This window comes from Loxodonta africana, chromosome 1 (genome assembly GCF_030014295.1).
Source record: "Loxodonta africana isolate mLoxAfr1 chromosome 1, mLoxAfr1.hap2, whole genome shotgun sequence".
Classification (NCBI taxonomy): domain Eukaryota; kingdom Metazoa; phylum Chordata; class Mammalia; order Proboscidea; family Elephantidae; genus Loxodonta; species Loxodonta africana.
Window position 1 is genome coordinate 100,375,458 of NC_087342.1, and position 20,532 is coordinate 100,395,989.

Sequence of the window (20,532 nt, forward strand, 5' to 3'; positions counted from 1 at the left end):
TTCCCTAATAAACCCCATAACTGTGAGTATGGTCTGTGAGTTCTGTGTGGCCACTGCAACGAACTGTCAAATCCAGCAGGGAAGTAGAAAGTGCCGTGGGGAGGACGGCTGGTGTCAGAACTGGTAAAAAGGTTGGGAGGGTGGAGGTATGTCTGACCTCCACCTCCTAGGAGTCAGCTTTGTGCTGATGATGGTTATTCTCATCCCTCCCCCTGAAGTTAGAGGGCTCCTGACGCCACTAAGATACATATAGTCGTTGATAAGGCAGCTAATATGACAGTAATAAAATAATAATGCATCAGTTACAGAGAAAGATGACACCACAGACTAAACCACACCAATTAAGTCAAACAGTGTTGAGTTGCTTTTTTAAGTCATCAACAGAAAATGGATTTGTATGGATCTATCCCCTTGCCGTCTCTCCAGCTCTGTCTATTGGGATTATAAAAAGCATTTTACAAGATAGCTGGCCAGGCCAGTCTATGACCACAGAACAATAAAAATCTTACAGTCTTGGGGTTTTAACAGAACTACTCAGTTGGAATCTTTAATGAAACCAATTTTAAATGGATGACTCTGTTTAATATTTTCCTCCCAAACAGTTCCAACTAATCTCTGTGAGAATAACAGAAAGATGTTTACCTGTGCTCTACTATGCAAAACCATTTGACTGTGTGGATCATAACAAATTATGGGTAACACTGCAAAGGATGGGAATTCCAGAACATTCAATTGCGCTCATGAGGACTGCTCAAGAGGCAGTCGTTTGAACAAAACAAGGGGATACTGCATGGTTTAAAGTCCAGAAAGGTGTGCATTAGGGTTGTATCCTTTTACCATACTTCTTCAATCTGTATGCTGGACTATATGAAGTAGAATGGAGCATCAGATTGGAGGAAGATTAACAACCTGCGATACGTGGATGACACAACCTTGCTTGCTAAAAGTGAAGAGGACTTGAAGCACTTACTGATGAAGATCAAGGACTACAGCCTTCAGTTTGGATTACACCTGAACATAAAGAAGACAAAAATCCTCACAACTGAACCATAAGCAACATCATGGTAAATGGAAAAAAATATTGAAGGTGTCAAGGATTTCATTTTACTTGGATTCACAACTAACACCCACAGAAGCAGCAGTCAAGAAATCAAAAGATGCATTGCATTGGGCAAATCTGCTGCAAAAGATCTCTTTGAGGTGTTAAAAAGCAAAGATTTCACCTTGAAGACTAAGATGCACCTGACCCAAGCTATGGTGTTTTCAACCGCCTCGTATGCATGCAAAAGCTGGACAATGAATAAGGAAGACGGAAGAAGGATTGATGCCTTTGGTGAATTATGGTGTTGGCGAAGAATACTGAATATACCGAGAACTGCAATAAGAATAAACAAATCTGTCTTGGAAAAAGTACAGCCAGAATGTTCCTTAGAAGCAAGGATGGTGAGACTTCATCTCACATACTTAGACATGTTATTAGGAGTAACCAGTGCCTGGAGAAGGACACCATGCTTGCTAAAGCAGAGCATCATTGAAAAAGAAGACCCTCAACGAGATGGATTGACAGAGTGGCTGCAAAAGTGGGCTCAAGCATAACAATGATTGTGAGGATGGCACAGGATCAAGCAGTATTTCGTTCTGCTGTACACAGGGTCACTATGAGTTGGAACTGACTCAAAGGCACCTAACAACAATCTCTGTGAATTCTCTACTTGTCTCCAAGTCTAACATGTACAACTAAAATCTTACTATGTGAACACAATCATGACAAAGCACTTTCCTACTCCACCAAGAAGGGTGTATCAACTAAATACTATTTATTTGGTTACACCAATTCTCAAAAAAATTCTCTACAGCTAAAGCTTTATCTGTTTCTAACAGGGTGACTGTGAACTTCCTAATAAAGCCAGTCCTTGAGTACATGCGCTTTATTATTTTTTTAACCTCAGGGAAGAAATGAATTCAGAAGGTTTAAATAACAAGAGAAGAACTGACAAGGCTTGTATTAGAAATGAACCTTGGTAGCACAGTGGTTAAAAGCTTGACTGCTAACTCAAAGGTTGGCAGTTCGAACCCATCAGCTGCTCCCTGGGAGAAAGATGTAGCAGTTCTACTCTGTCCTATAGGGTCACTATGAGTCGGAATTGATGTGACAGCAATGAGTTTGGTTTTTGGGTATTAGACACCAGGGATACTGGATGTTGTTATCAGATGGTATATACCTAAGGGACTCAGGAACAAGATCTAGCACCAGAGATCACAACCACCCCTTCTTACCACAAGGTTCCTGAGATAAGCATATGCCAAGAAAAATTCTGGCAAGTGAGGAACAATGAGACGTTTTATTACTAGTAGAATTTTTGCCCCTAAATCTTAACATACAGTGCTATAGCACATGGAACGCTCCGTCTTCTCAAGTTGGCTATGTCTGAATAGCTTCAGATCAAAGCAAGCCAGGAGGCCTGTTGTCCCTTCTCCAACACCCACAACTTATTCTTAGTTCTTACCACTACAATTTTTTTTCTTTTTTATTGTACTTTAGATCAAAGTTTACAGAGCAAACTAGCTTCTCATTAAACAGTTAGTATACATATTGTTTTATGACATTTGTTAACAACCCCACAACATGTCTACACTTTCCCTTCTTGACCCTGGGTTCCCTATTACCAGCTTTCCTGTTCCCTCCTGCCTTCTAGTCCTTGCCCCTGGGCTGGTGTGCAACTTGAGTCTCATTTTACATTATGGGCCTGTCTAATCTTTGGATGAAGGGTGAGCCTCGGAGTGGCTTCATTACTGAGCTAAAAGGGGAGCCATACTCTTGGGGTATCTCCAGTCTCTGTCAGGCCAATAAATCTGGTCTTTTTTTGTGAGTTAGAATTGTGTTCTATATTTTTCTCCAGCTCTGCCTGGGACCCTCTGTTGTGATCCCTGTCAGAGTAGATGGGCATAAACTAGCTATACTGGACTCAATTTGGTGGAGGCTGTGGTAGATGTGGTCCGTTAGTCCTCTGGATTAATCTTTCCCTTGTATCTTTAGTTTTCTTCATTCTCTCTTGCTCCTGAAGAGATAACACCAGTGGAGTATCTTAGATGGCCACTCACAGGCTTTTAAGACCCAAGATGGTATTCACCAAAGACTTACCACTACAGTTTAAGGGAAAATTAATCCAATAAATATTCCAGTGCCAGGGAAACAGTGAATATGGGAGGGTGCATTGTCCACTAGGGAGTAGCACTGAGCTGGCCCTGTTCTGAGGCACTAATCTTAGCCCGGCTACCCTAAAAGATAAAAAAGTAAGAGTATCCAAAGAGAGAAAAGGATGAGTCTACTTACTACTTTGTTGTGAGGACAAAAGGGAGGAAAGGGGTGAGAAGATTTGGGGGAGAGGTAGGAATAAAGGAGGAGAAGGCCGGCAGGGCCTCCTCCTGAGCAGTAGTGGTCCTGGCCCACACCACTGAGGCCCGAAGGGAGACAAGAGACACAGAGGCAATTACACTCTCAGTCCTGCGAACTGAACAATCTGAGCAACATCTCCTCTGGAGAGGAAATAAATGCCTTGACCATGGCCACCATTTTGTGGAGGAGTGAAAACGGGTATAGGGGAAGGCACAAAGAAACAATGTAAGGAAAAGCAGAGGGTATTTAAAATCATGACATTGCTCTAATTACCCTTCAACTGACTAGACTTCTCATTTCAAATGTTCCAAAAGCTCCTGCCAGAAATGCTCGTTATAATCCAAGAAAATAAACCATCACATTATCCAAGAACTTAGATGAGGAAAAGGCTGGAGGTGATATGAGAATGTCATTGGCAAATATCCCCTTTGAAAGTCAGAGGTCTTTTTATGTGTCATTTCACTACCAATGGACAAGAATGCTTTCACCGCAGATCTTAAAGACTGAGAAGGTTATTTCTAGTAGGGTTTCCTATAATTAACCTGCCACTATATGACAACGTGGATATGCACGGAAGTTTCTGAAACTGGGATTTTATTCCTACAGAAGGATAGTGAACTCTCTATAACTTGGTTAGGTAATGAGATGCTTTGGTTAATCAAATAATCCTAGTTAATAGGTGGTTCATACGGACTGCCAATTTTAAAAGCGTTCAGATATGATAAAGTACACTTAACTATAGCAAAACCACACCAAATAAAATTTATTCCCCCTTTGATCAATCAGAAGGTACTTGAGATCTTGCCCTGCCTCCTGAATTTTATTAGGCACATCAATTATCACTGTCTTGATAAAGCACAAGAGACTAGTTACAGACGACCCGTAGATTAAATGCTAGGTAACAGTTTGTAACAGAAACTCATAGATTTTTCTAAGAAGTAAATTTCATGTATAAGAAATCAAACATATATAATCAGTAATGGCTCTCGTTTTGGGTTAGAATCGCTCAAAAAGCAAACATAGGCTTTTTATTTAGAGAACATTTTGAAGCTGAGAATAATATGAAATACAATCACTACAGTACTGTTTTAGACACATCCAGAAGCTGTGGACTTAAGCGATCTTTTAAAAACAAAAGGAACACGTATGAAATATGGAGATTTGTAAAAGTTTCAAAGCAGATCTGAAATGTCAAACAAGCGGTAGGGTTCTATGGCAGACACCGTTGGATGGATAACCCAACCCCTTGCCACAACCCTCAATTTTTAGCTAACCTTGCTTCGGGTGACTGAATGACATTTTTTTTTGCCTAATTATTATAAGTGGAGGTCTGCTAGGTAGGGCATCAAGTAAAGCTACAGCTTTTCCTAATAAAAAGAGACAGACTTAGCTGGCAGGGCTCTTCACCCTTTACCCCTCTGCTCTTCTCCCTTCCTCCTGCCTAAAATTACAGATATGGTACTTACAGCTGGAGCAGCTGTCTTGTTTCTCTGAGGCACAAATACACGTGAAAAAGACCAAGAAAATTGCAGAGCTCAATGAATTGCACAATCAATACCAGCAGCCACCCACCTGTGGACCTTTTGTTACCTGAGACCAAAACAAACAAATGAAACAAACAAACAAAAAACATTTTTTAAGTCTTTCTTAATCAGGTTTTCTGTTATTTGCAGCCAAATGCAACCTGGGAAAACTTCTTTTGGACAAATGAGTGCTAGTAAGAAAAATTAAAGTTGTGTCATTAAGTCTTAGTAGCAGCCTTTAACAAAGGTTTCCACAATGTATGCCCTTAGGAAACCATGGTGGATAGAAATGGAAGGTGGCACACCTTCTCTCATTTTCTTCTTAAGCCCATAGGGGGCTCTGTAGGCTCATGCAGCAACTTGGATTATTTGGAGCTGGAGTTTAAGCACTGGTCCCACTGCCATGTTCATGGTAGAGAAAAAGAAAACTCAAATTATACTTTGTTTTTTTTCCTTCATCTTGTAAATGAAGATAATGAGGGCAGCTAAAGTTTCTGAGCTACCGTAAGACATGGCAACTAAAAGGACGATCAGCCATTTCTAAAACATTAAACTATATAGAAAATCTAAACAGTCTTGACTGGTGTTCAGTTACAGTAAAAGAATGATGTGGTGAGGCTGGTAATGTCATAATCACTGAGGGATGTGGTTTCAGGCATCACAGGGTAAAAGGAAGAAATAGTATCCTTAGGGGCAGCAAGGAAAGGAAATCCAAGAAGTAAAAGCACACTCTGCATTTATCTCTGTAAACAATATTCCTTATCCTGAATCTGATACAGCGTTGAAAGAAGCAACACAGCAGGAAAAAAATGACTCCTCAGCTAGAGCCGAGCCCCTCAGCGTCCGGCAAAGTTGCTGAAAGAAGTCCTTGAGGGGCACCGAACGGCCTATCATTATGATCACTCTCCTGCGCGGGAGGGCTCAGAAATGGAGGTGGACGGAAGAGGAGGCAAGGAGGGACTAGAAGAGTTTTTCTTCATTTCACGGCTTCTGCTTGTTCTTAACTAGATATGCAAGAATGTTTTGGTCAAGTGCCTCTGTGGTTGCTAGTTTACAAAGGGATAATCTTAGAGAGAGAGAGAGATACACTGATGTCAACTGCTACCAAGGTTCACCAAAAGCATCTGTCTGATATCAGTGATAATATTGGGCTCCTGGAGAAAGAAGTCTCTGATTTAAGGGTAACTGGGAAATCTGAAGATTTTCCAAAGTAGATTACTGCTTTGGATTAATTCAGGGATTAGCCTTAAATGATTGTGGCTGGCCCTTCATCAGTTTTCAGAATAGCTTTATTCATTTAATACTCATAAGACATATTAGGGCAATTTGACAAATTAAATTTGTAGAAATCTGAGTTAATTTGTTAGAGTGCTATGCTTCTGTGTTAGGTCTCCTGAGAACAGCTGTGACCCTCTATGGCCTATCCCGGGGGCGGCAGTGTATAAAACAGCTGCCGAAGTCAAAACCAGAGGAGCAGCCAATGCTTTCACTTCATCTGATCTTCCAAGGTCAGTCAGCCTGACTTCTAAAATTACTGTTTAAATCACTGTTGGTAAAGTGAACATTGGTTTTAGAGGAGTCTTAAATAACAATTCTGGATAATTACTAAACATACCTTTGGGTATCAATACTGGGTCAAATGAGGCTGATACCCTCTGTGAAAATGTCTTCTTGATGGGTTAATCTTTGAAAACTACAAGATTTTTCTCTTCATGTATCTAGCTTTATTTTATGGTGACTAGTTGCAAGTTTCACAATCACTCAAGAGGGGTAAACGGCTCACATGGGAGGTAAATTACATACACAAACACACAAATACATTTTTTTGGCAGTTAACCTTTCCTGCTTTTCCAAAGAACATCTGAAATCCGACACCCCTCCTGTATTTTTAACACACACCTTAGTTGCCATAGCAATACTTTCTGGTCGTGAAATACCTCTAGGATGAAATTGGCTGAGGCATATTTACCATGCCCCGAACTCCGCTGTTTCCAGGCACTAGGATTTCTGGTCCCCTAAGCGTTCACACAGCTCAGACTCCAGAGGCAACTGGAAACCACAGATAGGATTTTTTATTTTACGATTTTTCTGGGAACCAGAGCTCCGAGGTCTGAGGGTGATAAGACTTCAGTGCCACGTAGGTAGGCTCAGAAAGAAACAACACTTAGTAAATAAATCATGGATCAGTAAGACAAGGGAGAATTCCTTGGTTCAGGGCTGTGACAGACAATGCTCAGCATGACTGATACGAGGCAAATTTTGCAAAATGTCTTTCGAATTTCCACTAGAACTATAGGCAATCTTAACCCAAGCCAGAGGAGTCATATATTCAGATGTTTGTTGTATTCCTTAGGCTATAAAAAGGAAACATCTAGCTTTGCTTTTGTTGCAGTGGCTGCAACAATGGGCTCAGACAGCAATGATTGTGAGGATGGAGCAGGACCAGGCAGTGTTCCGTTCTGTGGTACATAAGGTTGCTGTGAGTCAGAACTGACTCAGTAATACCTAACAACAACAACTAGCTCTCTAGGTTGCAAAGAAGGCTTTCCTAACGTAAATAGATGTGCTGCTTGCCTGTGTAGCACTCAGACAGAATGAAATGGAAGCGGCATGGAACGTGTGAGGCAAGCGTCCTTACCTGTGTTAACGTCAAGCGCCTAACTCCAGAGCTTAATCTCAGTCATTTGCTGGAGATGCCAGATCTTTAACAGTTTCCTCACATACGCTTCTATCAAACACACTGAACAAATATGATGTCCAATTTAGCTGATAGATAGAGCTCACTTAGGTGCACTAACATACCATGTTGTCAGTTCAGTCAATGAGTGTTTATTGAGTACTCACAGAGCAGAGTTCCATTCTAGGCAGCTGGAAACTGCTGCAAAGACCCAACTCCTTCTCAATACTATAAATCCATTACTTTGGATTTGAGATTATCTGCAGCCCTACTGGAGACTGAGGGCAGCACAGGTGTAGAAAATACTCGAATAATTACAAAACAGCATTTGAGTCATGAGCTTCAATTCCTCTCCCCACCCTTCCAGACTAACTCATCATTTAGAGTTATTAAACAGGAAAAATGGTTTGTGATGCCTCTCTTTTTCTTTCTGTGCCTATCCTTTGGGAGCGAAGTAGATGAGCAATAGTTTGGCAGGGTGGTAAGCAGCAGGAAGAAGGAAAAATAGCAGTCAAAAAAGGATCTTGTTAATCTACAAACTGAATAGATAATCTGGAGTTGGTTGTAGCCTCACAATAGTGAAAGGGCAGCTAAACCCGCCATGGGCTTGATAGCTCACAGAGTATGAAAAATATGGCAGTGAATAAGGACTATAGTGGTATATCTAGTTTTTTTTTTTAAAGGATAAGCTTGCAATTGCTTCTTTTGACCTATATTTAATAACTGCGAGACATAAACTGATCTGTGGTCCAGACATTCTCTGCCAGATTAACATTTATAACTGGTAAAAATGCTTTTTTTTTTTTTTTCCTACTGCAAAATATAAAAAGCGTCATCCCCACAGACTAAAAAGATCATGAATACACATCAAGAATGTATTTTGGGGTAGACCCACTTTGCCCTTACATATTATATTCATTTAACAATTTCCAATAGAGGAGCTCAAAATATTTTTGTGTCATTAACTCCTTAATCCTCCTAACACCCAGAGAGGCTGTGGGTTTATCTAGCTGCATCATATTCGTACTGTTTCATCTTTGGACAGCCCACTTACTTACAATTAGGATTGTTGGTTAAAGTATAATGGGTATTTTACTTACAGTACTGTGCATATCAATAACAAAACCATCATTTTCAAGCTAATGTAAAAATAGTTAATTTAATTGACTATCTTATAATTGGAAACCCCAGAAGCTCTATGGGGCAGTTCTACTCTGTCCTATAGGGTCGATATGAGTCAGAATAAACTCGAGGGCACTGGGTTTTATCTTATAATTAGGGTTTCAACAAAGTGCTGTTACTTATTATCTGGAAAAGACTGGGTGGTAGGCATACCTAATGCACAACATATTTGGTTTCGATACTAACCTGAAAACACTTTCAGGAATATTGTGATTAGCAAGTAGAAGGATAATAAGTCTTAAACTAAGGCGACAGAGGGACTATAAACTCAGACATTAGGTAGATTTGGTTAGTTATTATGACTCTACCCTGGTCTTTTTATGTGGTCAGGCCTCAGAAGATTTCTTGTTATTTAAGTTTTAATGTTTTTAAAATGGCATGAGAATGATACAATTACTACTCAATTACCCACTTTTAAGGCACATTCCAGGTAATTTCTCTTTTTCTTGCAAATAACTTTGGCTGTGCCTGTAAACCTAGCAACAAGGAGGATAAACTCCTTATTTCCCAGTCATGCTGCCTGCTGAGGCTCCTGGGAAAAAGAAAGCAATGCAAAAGATGGAGAGACAGCTCCCTATTAAACTGCAAGGACTGGGGCACCTCCTGCTGTTTTCTTTTCCAGGTTCCAGGAGCTGGTTGGATCACTGTGGGTCAGGAGCAGAGAAAAAGTGGCTTCTAAAGGCCTCTCCACCCCCACCCCCCCCCAATCCTAGGCAAAGAAAATGTTCTAATGGTGCTAATGAAACATTGGGATAGCAGGTGGGATGATCTGGGGAGAAGGTGAGTGAATACAGAGACAACAACAAATGTCTCAGGTCTGTCACCTTTCAGAGTTGCCTCTCTTACCTGGCCTCTTACTTGCCCTCCCTCACACTGCTCCAGCTACACTGGCCTCCTTGCTGCTCCTGTAACCTGCCTGGCACTTCCCCACCTCAGGGCCTTGGCACTCTGCCTGTGATGCTCATCCCCAGGTCGCCAGATGGCTTGCTCTTCCAATCCTCAGGCCTCTGCTCAAATGTCTCCCTTCTCAGTGAAGCCTCCCTTGACCCCTCAGTCTAAAACAGCACTGATTCTCCTCTCCAGGCCTTCCCCCTTGATTTGTTTTTCTCCGTAGCATTTCTAAATATCTGACATATTACAAATATTATTTGGTTACTGTTTATCTCTCCCCAACCAGAATCTCAATTCCATAAGAGCACCAGTTTTTGTTTTGCTTATTCATTGCTGTATCCCCACAGTGTCTAGGACAGTGCCTGGCACTGAGTCAGAGGCTCAGTAAGTATCTGTTGAGTGAATGAAAGAAAACAGGCGGTGGGGAAGAAACGGTCAGAAATCATTTTCAGGGCCAGCCTCTGCAGGATACCTCAAGGGCACTGGTACCTGAGACACTAGAGGGGTTAGGCTCCTGCCGACTGTGGTCAGAACCAGGCATTTTCTGTTAAGAAAGAAGGTTCTGCTTGCCTACCCAGCTACAGGGTAAATGCTCTGGAAGGGAAGAAAATGGTTTCTGTGGATGAAAACAAAACAGACAAACAAAAGGAACCTTTATTCACAAAAAAATTATGTCCTCTTTCAGGAGTAACGAATGCAGCGACCAAGATGAATCAATTTGTGTTTGAAACCTTTGTCTCTGTAGTCACTAATTACAAAGAAACTTGAATTTTAAACCAGTGTATGACCCGATAAGGCCCCACCTCCAAGAGGGTGCAGGAAGAGTTTCCAGAATTTCTCCCTCTTCCCTCCTAGATGGGAAAGGGTTAGTCACTCATCTTTGTAATGCTCTCCCTCTAGGTGTTGATTGAGAATCACTGTGCTTCTTGGATACAGTGACTAGGAAAGTAAGTCAGTCATCACAAGCAATAGAAGCTTCAGGTCAAATGTCACTGGCTAACCAACCTGTCATTGGTCAATTACTCATCTCCATGAAGAGGTGCCACTGATTTCGTTCCCTACCAATAAACATCTATCTGGGCACATCAGCTAACCACAGCCTGCCAAAATACCCAGCATCGCCCGTGGTCATTGGTGGTTAAGAAATCTCTCTCCCTTCCTCTTGATCATGTCACAGAAGAGGCAAATGCAGTTCCTGACAACATAATGTTAGATTCACAGAGACGTGTTTCTCTGGACACTCGGCCAGTTATACAGGGCTTCACTAGCATGGATTTTCTTACTGCAAAAACAATAGCTGGCCGTAAGGAAGTTGGACGTGTCATACTGTGCTCAGATATACATCTCTGCCTTTGGTTACGTTCATGCTCATCATCTTCCCTGAGTCAGGAAAAGAAAAGCTGTTTGGGGGAGCCATTTGTATTCTACATTTAAAGAAAACCAAATGGGCTGTGTTCTCTCCTGCCTTAAGCCCCAGGGACACCTTTTCCTGGAGTCAAATTCAACATCTCAGATTCTTCGGGTAGAGCTAAAGACCAAGGTGGCCTTGCCACATGAAGAGCTTGTCTCTCTCTCTGACGTCACCTTGGCAATGACCTCAAGAGGTCCTTGTTGGATCTAATATTCTAGGTCTTCTACTATATCTGCTACAATTTTCCCTACTATTTTGACAGACTACTTCATCTGTACATTCAATTTGCCAAGGGAGGCTTATCCTGAGTCATCACAGGTTTATATATCAGGGAAGGCTGGGAGGAGGCAGCAAGTAAACAATTATAACACAAGAGTGACGAATGTTCTGATAGGAATTAAATACCAAATAGTAAAAAAAAAAAAAAAAAAATCCGTTGCTGTTGAGTAGATTCCAACTTATAGCGACCCTACAGGACAGAGGAAAACTGCCCCACAGGGTTTCCAAGGAACACCTGGTGGATTTGAACTGGTGACCTTTTGGTTATCAGCCGTAGCTCTTAAACACTACGCCACCAGACCACTGAAAAGGATTGTCTCAAGCAGTTCAGGAGATGATGAAAGGTCGGAGAAGAATTCCCAAGTATTGAAGGGGAAATAAAAGCCAGGTGAAAACAGAGTAATGAGCAGGTACTGAGAGACACAAGCAACGAAAACAGCATGTTCCAAGATTTGATAGCATGGAGGTAAGAGAGAGTATGGCACATGTGCAGAACTCAAAGGAGCTGGACAGGCTGGGACAAAGTATGTGTGGGGGAGTGGGTGGACAAGCAGGAGACAAGGCTGTATAGACTTGTCAGATTGTTCTTAAATGGCCAAACTTTCTCCTAAAGGCAAACAGTAGCCAGGAATCCTCTTAGGAAGGGGAGTAACAGTGTGGGGAAGGCTGCAGTTGGGGAAGGAAGGGCCAGGCTGAAGTCTGAAAATCAGACAAGAGAAACCGCAAAGGTGCAACCATGGTAATGGCGATGGGGGTAGAATTGTGAGATACTTAGCAGGTGGTACTAAAAGAGCTTCATGGCTGACTGGTTAAGGAGGCAGATGAAGGAATTTTGAGAGATTCCCATGTCTCTGGCTCAGAAGAGAGATGGTGGTGTCACTGAATGAGACGGGGAGTCACGACATGACGCGACTTGGGCAGGGGAGGGGGAAAACAATGGAATTCCATTTCACACATCTTGCTTTGAGATACCCATGGAACACTGTTGTGTACTGGTGGGGAGGGGGTATGGGGTGACTAGTAAGCAGACAGTATACACAGAACATTAAAAGAGAGTGGGCAGAGCCACTGAGCTGCCAGTTTGCTTCCATCTTCATTGGCAAGAAGATTGGTCTTCAAATTAGGAACGGCAGAACAAACATAATAAAGAGAAAATTGAAGCCCCAAATAGGTGAAATGAAGGCAAGAGAGTATCTACTCAATTTAAATCATTTCAAGTCTCCTGGCTCAGATGAGTTACACCCCAAGCCTGCTGAAAGAAATTGCAGATGTAATCTCAGAGATGCGATTCGTAATCTTCAAGAAATTGTGGAGACTATAAGGAGTGCAAGAAGACGAGAAGGACAACAGATTTTTAAAGTGACATGGGATAGATTGTAGTAGGAAATATACAGATAAACTTGACACCATTTATGATAATTCTAGAATGGCTTATTAAATAGATGGCTTATGAGTACTTTAGTCAAGGCTGCAACTGAGAAAAAGGAAGGGGGGTTGTTGCTGGCTATGTGACGGAAGTATATTTGCACTGGTAGGTTACCCAGACTCATTTTGGCTTGTCTCATCCCCTTCCTAAGCAAAAAGTGAGCTGCCTGGGCTGCAGTATGAACTCCAGGCTTCTCTATCTCTGATTTGCCTGTGGTACTCAGCCTGTTATGCGGTCCTTTAGGAAAAGGGGCTGACAATTTAAATGAAGAATTTCACAGTCTGAATTCTTTAAGAAATCCAGCATCAACTCCTCAGGGTGCCCCAGGGAACTGGCAAGCAGCATTAACCTCTGTGGTTATCAGCCTAAACATCAATAAACCTTTTCCTATTACAATCCTACTACCTTATTTTTTGTGCTGGTTCTTTCTGTATATATACTGACTGTTTAGGAAGCAACAAAGCAGATGTGGCAGAGTGTGATGCAGCACAGACAGCCATCTCCTGCCAACACTTCTACACCAGGCAGGTGGAGATCGGTTTCTTACATTAGTGCTTCAGAGGCCTTCTTAAAACCAGAAAGAAAGGAAAAAGAAGAAAAAAAAAAAAAAACGGAAAGGGAGGAAGAAAAGGAGAAGGAAGAAAGGAATAGGCCTACTTAAGACTCAGATTTTCACATTTAAAAATTACATAATCCTTTAAGTCAAGCAATACTGGGTTAAAGTCCCCTTCTTAAAACAAAACCAAACAAAAACTTAGCCACAAAGGTCACTAAGATCCTTTAGAAGCAGGTCTCATATTCAGATCTGTTTGGTTCACACAGAAAGTCATTTGTTAAGGTTGAAACATGATTTTTCATTCCATATAACCTCTCTTGACATTTTCCTATAAGCCCCTAACTAGTCCAAATTGAGACTTGAGAGGAAGTCAGCAACATCCAGGGAGGGGCCGCTAATTTAATCCCTCCACAGATCCAATTTTGGTGCATCTCCCCCCTCAGAAGATCTAAGCAAGCACCCTATATAAAACTCTTTGCCTCTTGCTTTTCTTCCCTAAGGATATTTAGAGCAAAGGACAGTAGTTTCTTCACTGAAGTTACTGGGATCGTCAAAAGCAATTTGCACGTGTGTTTTCCATTCTAAAAGTAATGAATGAAAAGCCATATTCTTACCGTATTGACCCGATCATGTACGGCTGTGCCAGCTGAACCACAATCGCACCGCTTCCCAGCTGATGACACGTGTAGCCAGAATCCCAGTCGTAATTTTTGGTGTCTCCATTCAGCAAGGCATTTCTGCTCCGACTGACACCTTCAATCACGCTGGCACAATCAGCAATTGTTGCAACATTCTCCATGGGAACTAAGAATCCAAACACAAAATTTGGCATTAGGATACCAAACCCAGTGCCGTTGAGTCGATTCCGACTCATAGCGACCCTCTAGGACAGAGTAGAACTGCCCCATAGAGTTTCCAAGGAGCGCCTGGTGGATTTGAACTGTTGACCCTTTGGTTAGCAGCCATAGCACTTAACCACTACGCCACCAGGGTTTCCCTAAGAGAAGCCAAATATATCCTGATAATGTGCTCAGAACAAAATTACTGTCCCAAATCAACGATAAAAGGGAAATGAAAATATCTTGATTACTTTAAGAGATAAACACAATTTTGATGCCAAATAGTTTGTTTTTTTTTTTTAACTTAAAACTTAAGGTTGGAACAAACGAACTCACAAGCAGCAATTAATCCTAAAGCATTTTATTACAGAGAAATATGATACCCACAAAAATGTAGAATGGGTAAATACATTGAGGGATATAACTACAACAGGAAACTACACAGCAATTGAGATGACTTAACTACAACTATATTCAAATGGCTGAATCTCAAAACCAAATGTTGAGTGAAAAAAGCAAGGTACAGAAGAACACAGAGTATGAGTTTATTTACACAAAGTTTTAAAAAAGGCAGAACTAATAATATGCTTTGTTTAGGGATATACACACATATGTAAAACTTAGAAAGGAAATCTGGGCAATTATTTACACAAAATTGAGAATAGTTATGTCTTTGGAAAGAGAAGAGGAAATCTTAGAGAGGTCCCTGGGGGCTTCAAAAGTACCGGGCTTGTTCTGCTTCTTAAGCTAATGATGGGTACAAAGGCATTTATTTTACTAGTATTCTCTAAACTGTACAGATTTATTGTATTTACTCTTCTGAAAATTTGTTTGAAGACATATGACATATATAAACAGGATTTTAGAATTCATAAAACAGGGATGCAACTTAGGACATGGTACCAATCCCTTTTCAGAATATACAGTTGCCTTCAGCCATGATTCCTTTTCTACTTTTTGTTTAATACTTATGCATTCTAACACTTATGCACTTTCCTTTGTTCACGAACTGCTAGATTTTGAAATACCAGCTATGTTTTGATTGAGTCTCTCTTTAAGTTCATATCAACCTGTTCATTTATAAAAGTCAAGGACTCTCAGAAAATGATGACTGTCCAAAAATGATGCAGATTCTCTAAACACCAAGAAGAGAAGGATAAAAGGTGAAGGCCTTTTAAGTCTCCCAGGACCTTTCTGTTCATATATTAGCACTGGGGTTTTCTTCTGACATTTAAGTTATTTAACCAATTCTAAAATTAACCCTAGCTATTTACATTCAAAATTTGTAACCTACTTTACATAATCTAAAAATGGATTGGGGAAAAAAAACTCTTACTAGATATATAAACGTGCTCTACTTTTCAGTACTCTCTGAAAAGGGAGAGGGTGAGCAATACTACTCCTCCTACCAAAACACTTCTAACCTTATAATGAAAGTAAGTAAAAACAGAAGACCTCATGTGGAGTAAATAATTGTATGTATATGTGTCTTCTAAACAATGCATTTATTTTCCAAAGTTGGGCACGCCTAGACTTGAGCTCTGATCTCATATACCTTCACTAATTGTCTGGCATTCTGAAAATGAGGAAAGCTATCCATACATAAGGAAGAAAGGGAAGGAGGGAAGAACAAGGAGGGAAGGAGGGAGGGAAAAATGAGGGAGGAAGGAAGAGAAGGAGGGTAGAAAGGAAGAAGGAAGGAAGGGAGAGAGGGAGGAAGGAATGGCTTTTTGGTCATGAATCCCTTGACTCTAAGCTTAACTACAAAGCGACCCACAAAAATACTGGTGAAATAATCTGTAAGGACAATCTCCTAGCAGAGAAGAGGCTCAGAGAGAAGCTCTCAATGACTTTGGAAAAAGACAGACATGAAGGACTGTATTTAGAGGGCAAGTCATAGTTCTTTTTTGTCACGGAAAAGGGGAAATATTCCATACTTTGGAAGACAGAACTTAAGGAAGTGGCACAAAATACAGAGTAAGCTGAGCTGAGACATAAAATAATACTATAGGCAGGTTATGCTGCAGTAATAGATCACTTCTGATACTCTCAGTGGCTTAACATAGCACAAGTTTATTTTTCACTCACTCTGTGTATTCAGTGATGGTTGGAGATGTGGCTCTGCTCATTTTATCAGTCACGGATCAGAGTGCCAGGGACTTCTTATTAACACATGTTTCCACAATCACAGCAGCAGTAGGAAAAAAGTGAGCTGGGGACCGGCTATTAAAACTCTCCCCCATATATTATAGCCGATTGATTTTCAACAAAGGTTCTGAGATAATTCAATGGGCAAAGAACAGTCTCTTCAACAAATGGTGCTGTGACAACTGCATTCTACATGCAAAAGAATAAATGTGGACCCCTACTTCAAATCATACACAAAAATTAACTCAAAAGGGATTAATGACCTAAATATAAGAACTAACATCATAAAACTCTTAGAAGAAAACACAAAGGTAAAATCTTCATGACCTTTAATTTGGCAATGGATCCTCAGATATAATACCAAAAACATGAATAATAAATTTTATTGAAATTGAAAACTTTTGTACATCAAGGGATATTATCAAGAAAGTGAAAAGATGACCTACGGAACGGGAGAAAATATTTTCAAGTCATATATCTGATAAGGATTTTTTTTCTCAGTTCATTTTCTTCTCTAAATTTTATTTAGTTGTGGTTGTTGAGAATATACTCAGCGAAACATACACCAATTCAACAGTTTCTGAATGTACAATTTAGTGACTATGATTACATTCTTCGAGTTGTGTCCAATAAGGATTTAATATCCAGAATATATAAAGAACTCCTACAACCGAACAAAACAAAACAAAAACCCAAACAAACCAATTTAAAGGTGGGCAAAGGACTTGAACAGACATTTCTTCAAAGACCATATATACAAATGGCCAATAACCACGTGAAAAGATACTCAACATCATTCCCCTCAAAAAAATCCATCAGCATCGAGTTGATTCCAACTCATAGTGACCCTACAGGACAGAGTAGAACTGCCCCGTAGGGTTTCCAAGGCTGTAAATCTTTATGGAAGCCGACTACCACATATTTCTCCCACAGAGTGGCTGGTGGGTTCGAACTACCAACATTTCGGTTAACAGCCGAGAGCTTAACCACTGTGCCATCAAGGCTCCTTTCAACATCATAAGTCATTAGGAAAATGCATATCAAAACCATAAGGAGATATGACTTCACACCGACTAGGATGGCTATTAGAAAAAAAGGAAAATTGTAAAATAGTAAAAAATTGAACTCTCATGCTTCACTGGTGGGAATGTAAAACGGTGCAGCTACTGTGGAAAACAGTTTGGCAACTCCTCAAAAAGTTAAACATAGAATTACCATATGACCCAGCAATCCCACTCTTAGATAGATACCCAAAATAACTGAAAGCAGGATCTCAAACAGATATTTGTACACAATGTTCACTGCAGCATTATTTACAACCGTCAAAACGTGAAAAAAACAACAAAAAAACCAGTGTCCATTACAAATAAATGGATAAACAAAATGTGGTATATACAGTTTATCTTCACTATTCAGAGATTCAGTACTTGTGAGTTCACTTACTAAAATTTATTTGTAACCCCAGTATCAATACTTTCAGTGCTTTTGCAGTCATTCACAGATATGCACAGGGTAGCAAAAAATTTGAGCTGCCCGACACGCACATTCCCAGCTAAGGTCAAATAAGGCGATGTTCTGTCTTCTTGTTTCAGCTCTCATATTGTAAACAAGCCGTCCTTTTCATGGCTCTTTAATGCCACATTCTCCACATTTTTGTGCTGTCTGTTGGTGACTTGGCTGTTTAAAATGGCACTCAATTGTAGGGCTGAAGTGCTGTCCAATATTCCTAAGTGCAAGACGACTGTGATGTGCCATACAGAAAAAACACTTGTGTTGGATAAGCTTCCTTCAAGAATGAGTTATAGTGCTGTTGGCTGTGAGTTCAATGTTAACAAGTGAAACATATGCACATCATAAATAAGGTGTCTTTAAATGGAAACGCAGATAAAGCAAGGTTATATATAGATGGAGCTGATGAAAATGATGTGACCAGAGGCTCACAGGAACCTAACCCTTTATTTCCCCTAAGAGCAATGGTTCAGTATTCACTAATTGAGTGCTCATGATAGCTTTATTGAATATAACTACCATGGATAATGAGAATCGACTGTTCATAGAGTAGAATTATTCAGTCATAAAAAGAAATAAGAAGGCAGTTCTACCCTGTCCTATACAGATTCTGTGAATCAGAATCAACTTGGGAAAAAAAAAAAGAAATGAAGGTACACAACATGGATTAACCTTGAAAACATTATGATAAATGAAATAAACTAGACACAAAAGAACACATATTGCATGATTCCACTTATTTTGAAATACCTAGAAAAGGCAAATGCATAGAGACAGAAAGGAAATTAGAGGTTACCGGGACTTGGGGGTAGGAGGGAGGAATGGGGAGTTATTACTCAACAAATACAGAGTCTGGAGTGATAAAAAAGTTTTGGAAATACTGTTTAGGGTTGCACAATATTGTGACTATAAATAATGTCACGGAATTGGTTGCTTAGAAATGGCTAAAATGGCAAATCTTGTTATATATATTTTACCACAATACAATTAAGAATAAAACAAAAATTCTCCTCCCAAAGTAACACACATAACTTTACTTAAATTTCACCAGTCAAGGCACATCACATGGCCTTGCCTAACTTCAAAGGGATGAGAGAGGGCAATCCTGATGTATGCCTGTGAGAAGTGCCCACCAGAAGAAGAATATTTGGAGAACAATATTAACATCTATCACAAATATTAGACCAGAATGAAGGAACAGTCAATAGATAATGTATATAAAGTATTTAATGTATGCATATACTAAAATATATCTAGGCTTCTGCTAGGGACATTTAGATTGTTACCATTTTTTAATTTGCTTTTACAAAGATGTTATGAACATTCTTATACATTCTTGCATACACTGTAAGAGTTTTTTTCCAAGGAATATACAGGATATATACAGAGAGAAGTGGAATTACACATGACTATGAATTATCTTTATCTTTCCTAGACATTGCTAATTACTCACCAAAGTGACTGTAAAAATTTATACTCTCATCCCATTGCACCACATCCTCACCAACTCTTGTTAATGTTGGAGTGTGAAATGACACCTTACTGTGGTTTTAGCTTTTAATTTTCTAGTTAGGTAAAGCTGGGCTTCCCCCGGCCCCTTGGAACCATTCTCAGTCTGTAAACTGCCTATATCTTTATATTTTGCCTAATTACCTATTTAATGTCTTTCTAATTGATTTGCAGGAGTTCTTTAAATATTCTGGATACTTAAGTTGAAGTACTTAATCTTTTCCTTTATGATCTGTGCTTTTCTTTTTTACAAACTCATTTCTACCTCAAATTCATAAAGATATTTCCCTATATATTTTCTTCTAAAAGCTCTCAAATTTTTTTCCTCCCATGTTTGGTTCTTTAATCCATTCAGAATTTATTTTTGGTATGCTGTGAGACAGGGATCTATTTTCATTTTTTATTCACGAGGATGGCCAACTTCCTCAGCTCCATGTAATGAGCAGCCCATCCTCCCCACTAGTTTATGTTACTGTAGTCCCACATCAAGTCTGCAGCTATACTGGCATCTCATTTTAAGATCTGTGCTTTGTTTCACTGACTAATTCGCCTAGGCTTGTGCCTTTGCCATGCTGTTTTAAATAATCTACAAAAATCTGGTAAAGTGAATACTTTCCATTTTTTTTCCTCTGAAACTGTCTTAGATATTTTTGACCACGTCCAGAAAACTTTTCATTTTGTTTACTGACATGAGATTTGTTTTTCATTCCAAATAATGCTTATGTTTTTTTTCCTTCGTCAGTGTACTTTATGGGTTTGTCTACTTACAGCATCAACTTTTTATTTTGTTGATTCTCTATTTTCTATTTCACTAAAATTTGCTTTTCTTTTCATTAGTTTCTTCCACTGACTCCTTTGGATTTACTCTTTACTCTTTTTTTTTTTTTCCATAAATACGTGAAGTAAATGCTTAGCTTACTAATCTTTCTCCTTTTCTAATAAATGTATTTAATGCCAAGATTTTTAACTCCAAATCTTGTTTTAACTTTATCCTCAAGTTCTGATATACAGGTGTGTTGAAAAGTATTGGTCTGGTGTTGTGTAGAATGTCTCTCAATTTGAGCTGGTTTGTCTGATCTACAATGTTCTGCATTGATCACTTCTAAATATGTTCCAATTTTCATTATGAATTTTTCTTTGACCCATAAATGATTTGGAAGTATGTTTTTAACTTTCTAAATATAA

At 39.7% G+C, this 20,532-nt stretch overlaps 1 protein-coding gene across 6 annotated transcripts in view; it reads right to left on the minus strand.

Moving 5' to 3' along the window:
- The window catches only part of BTBD9 (BTB domain containing 9), a 461,023-nt gene that overhangs the window by 111,809 nt on the left and 328,682 nt on the right, over window positions 1–20,532 (minus strand). For all 6 annotated transcript variants that reach the window (XM_064285457.1, XM_023546092.2, XM_010587947.3 and 3 more), the window contains exon 8: window positions 13,957–14,146. In XM_064285457.1, the coding sequence (XP_064141527.1) occupies window positions 13,957–14,146 (190 nt within the window). The remainder of the gene's footprint in view (window positions 1–13,956; window positions 14,147–20,532) is intronic.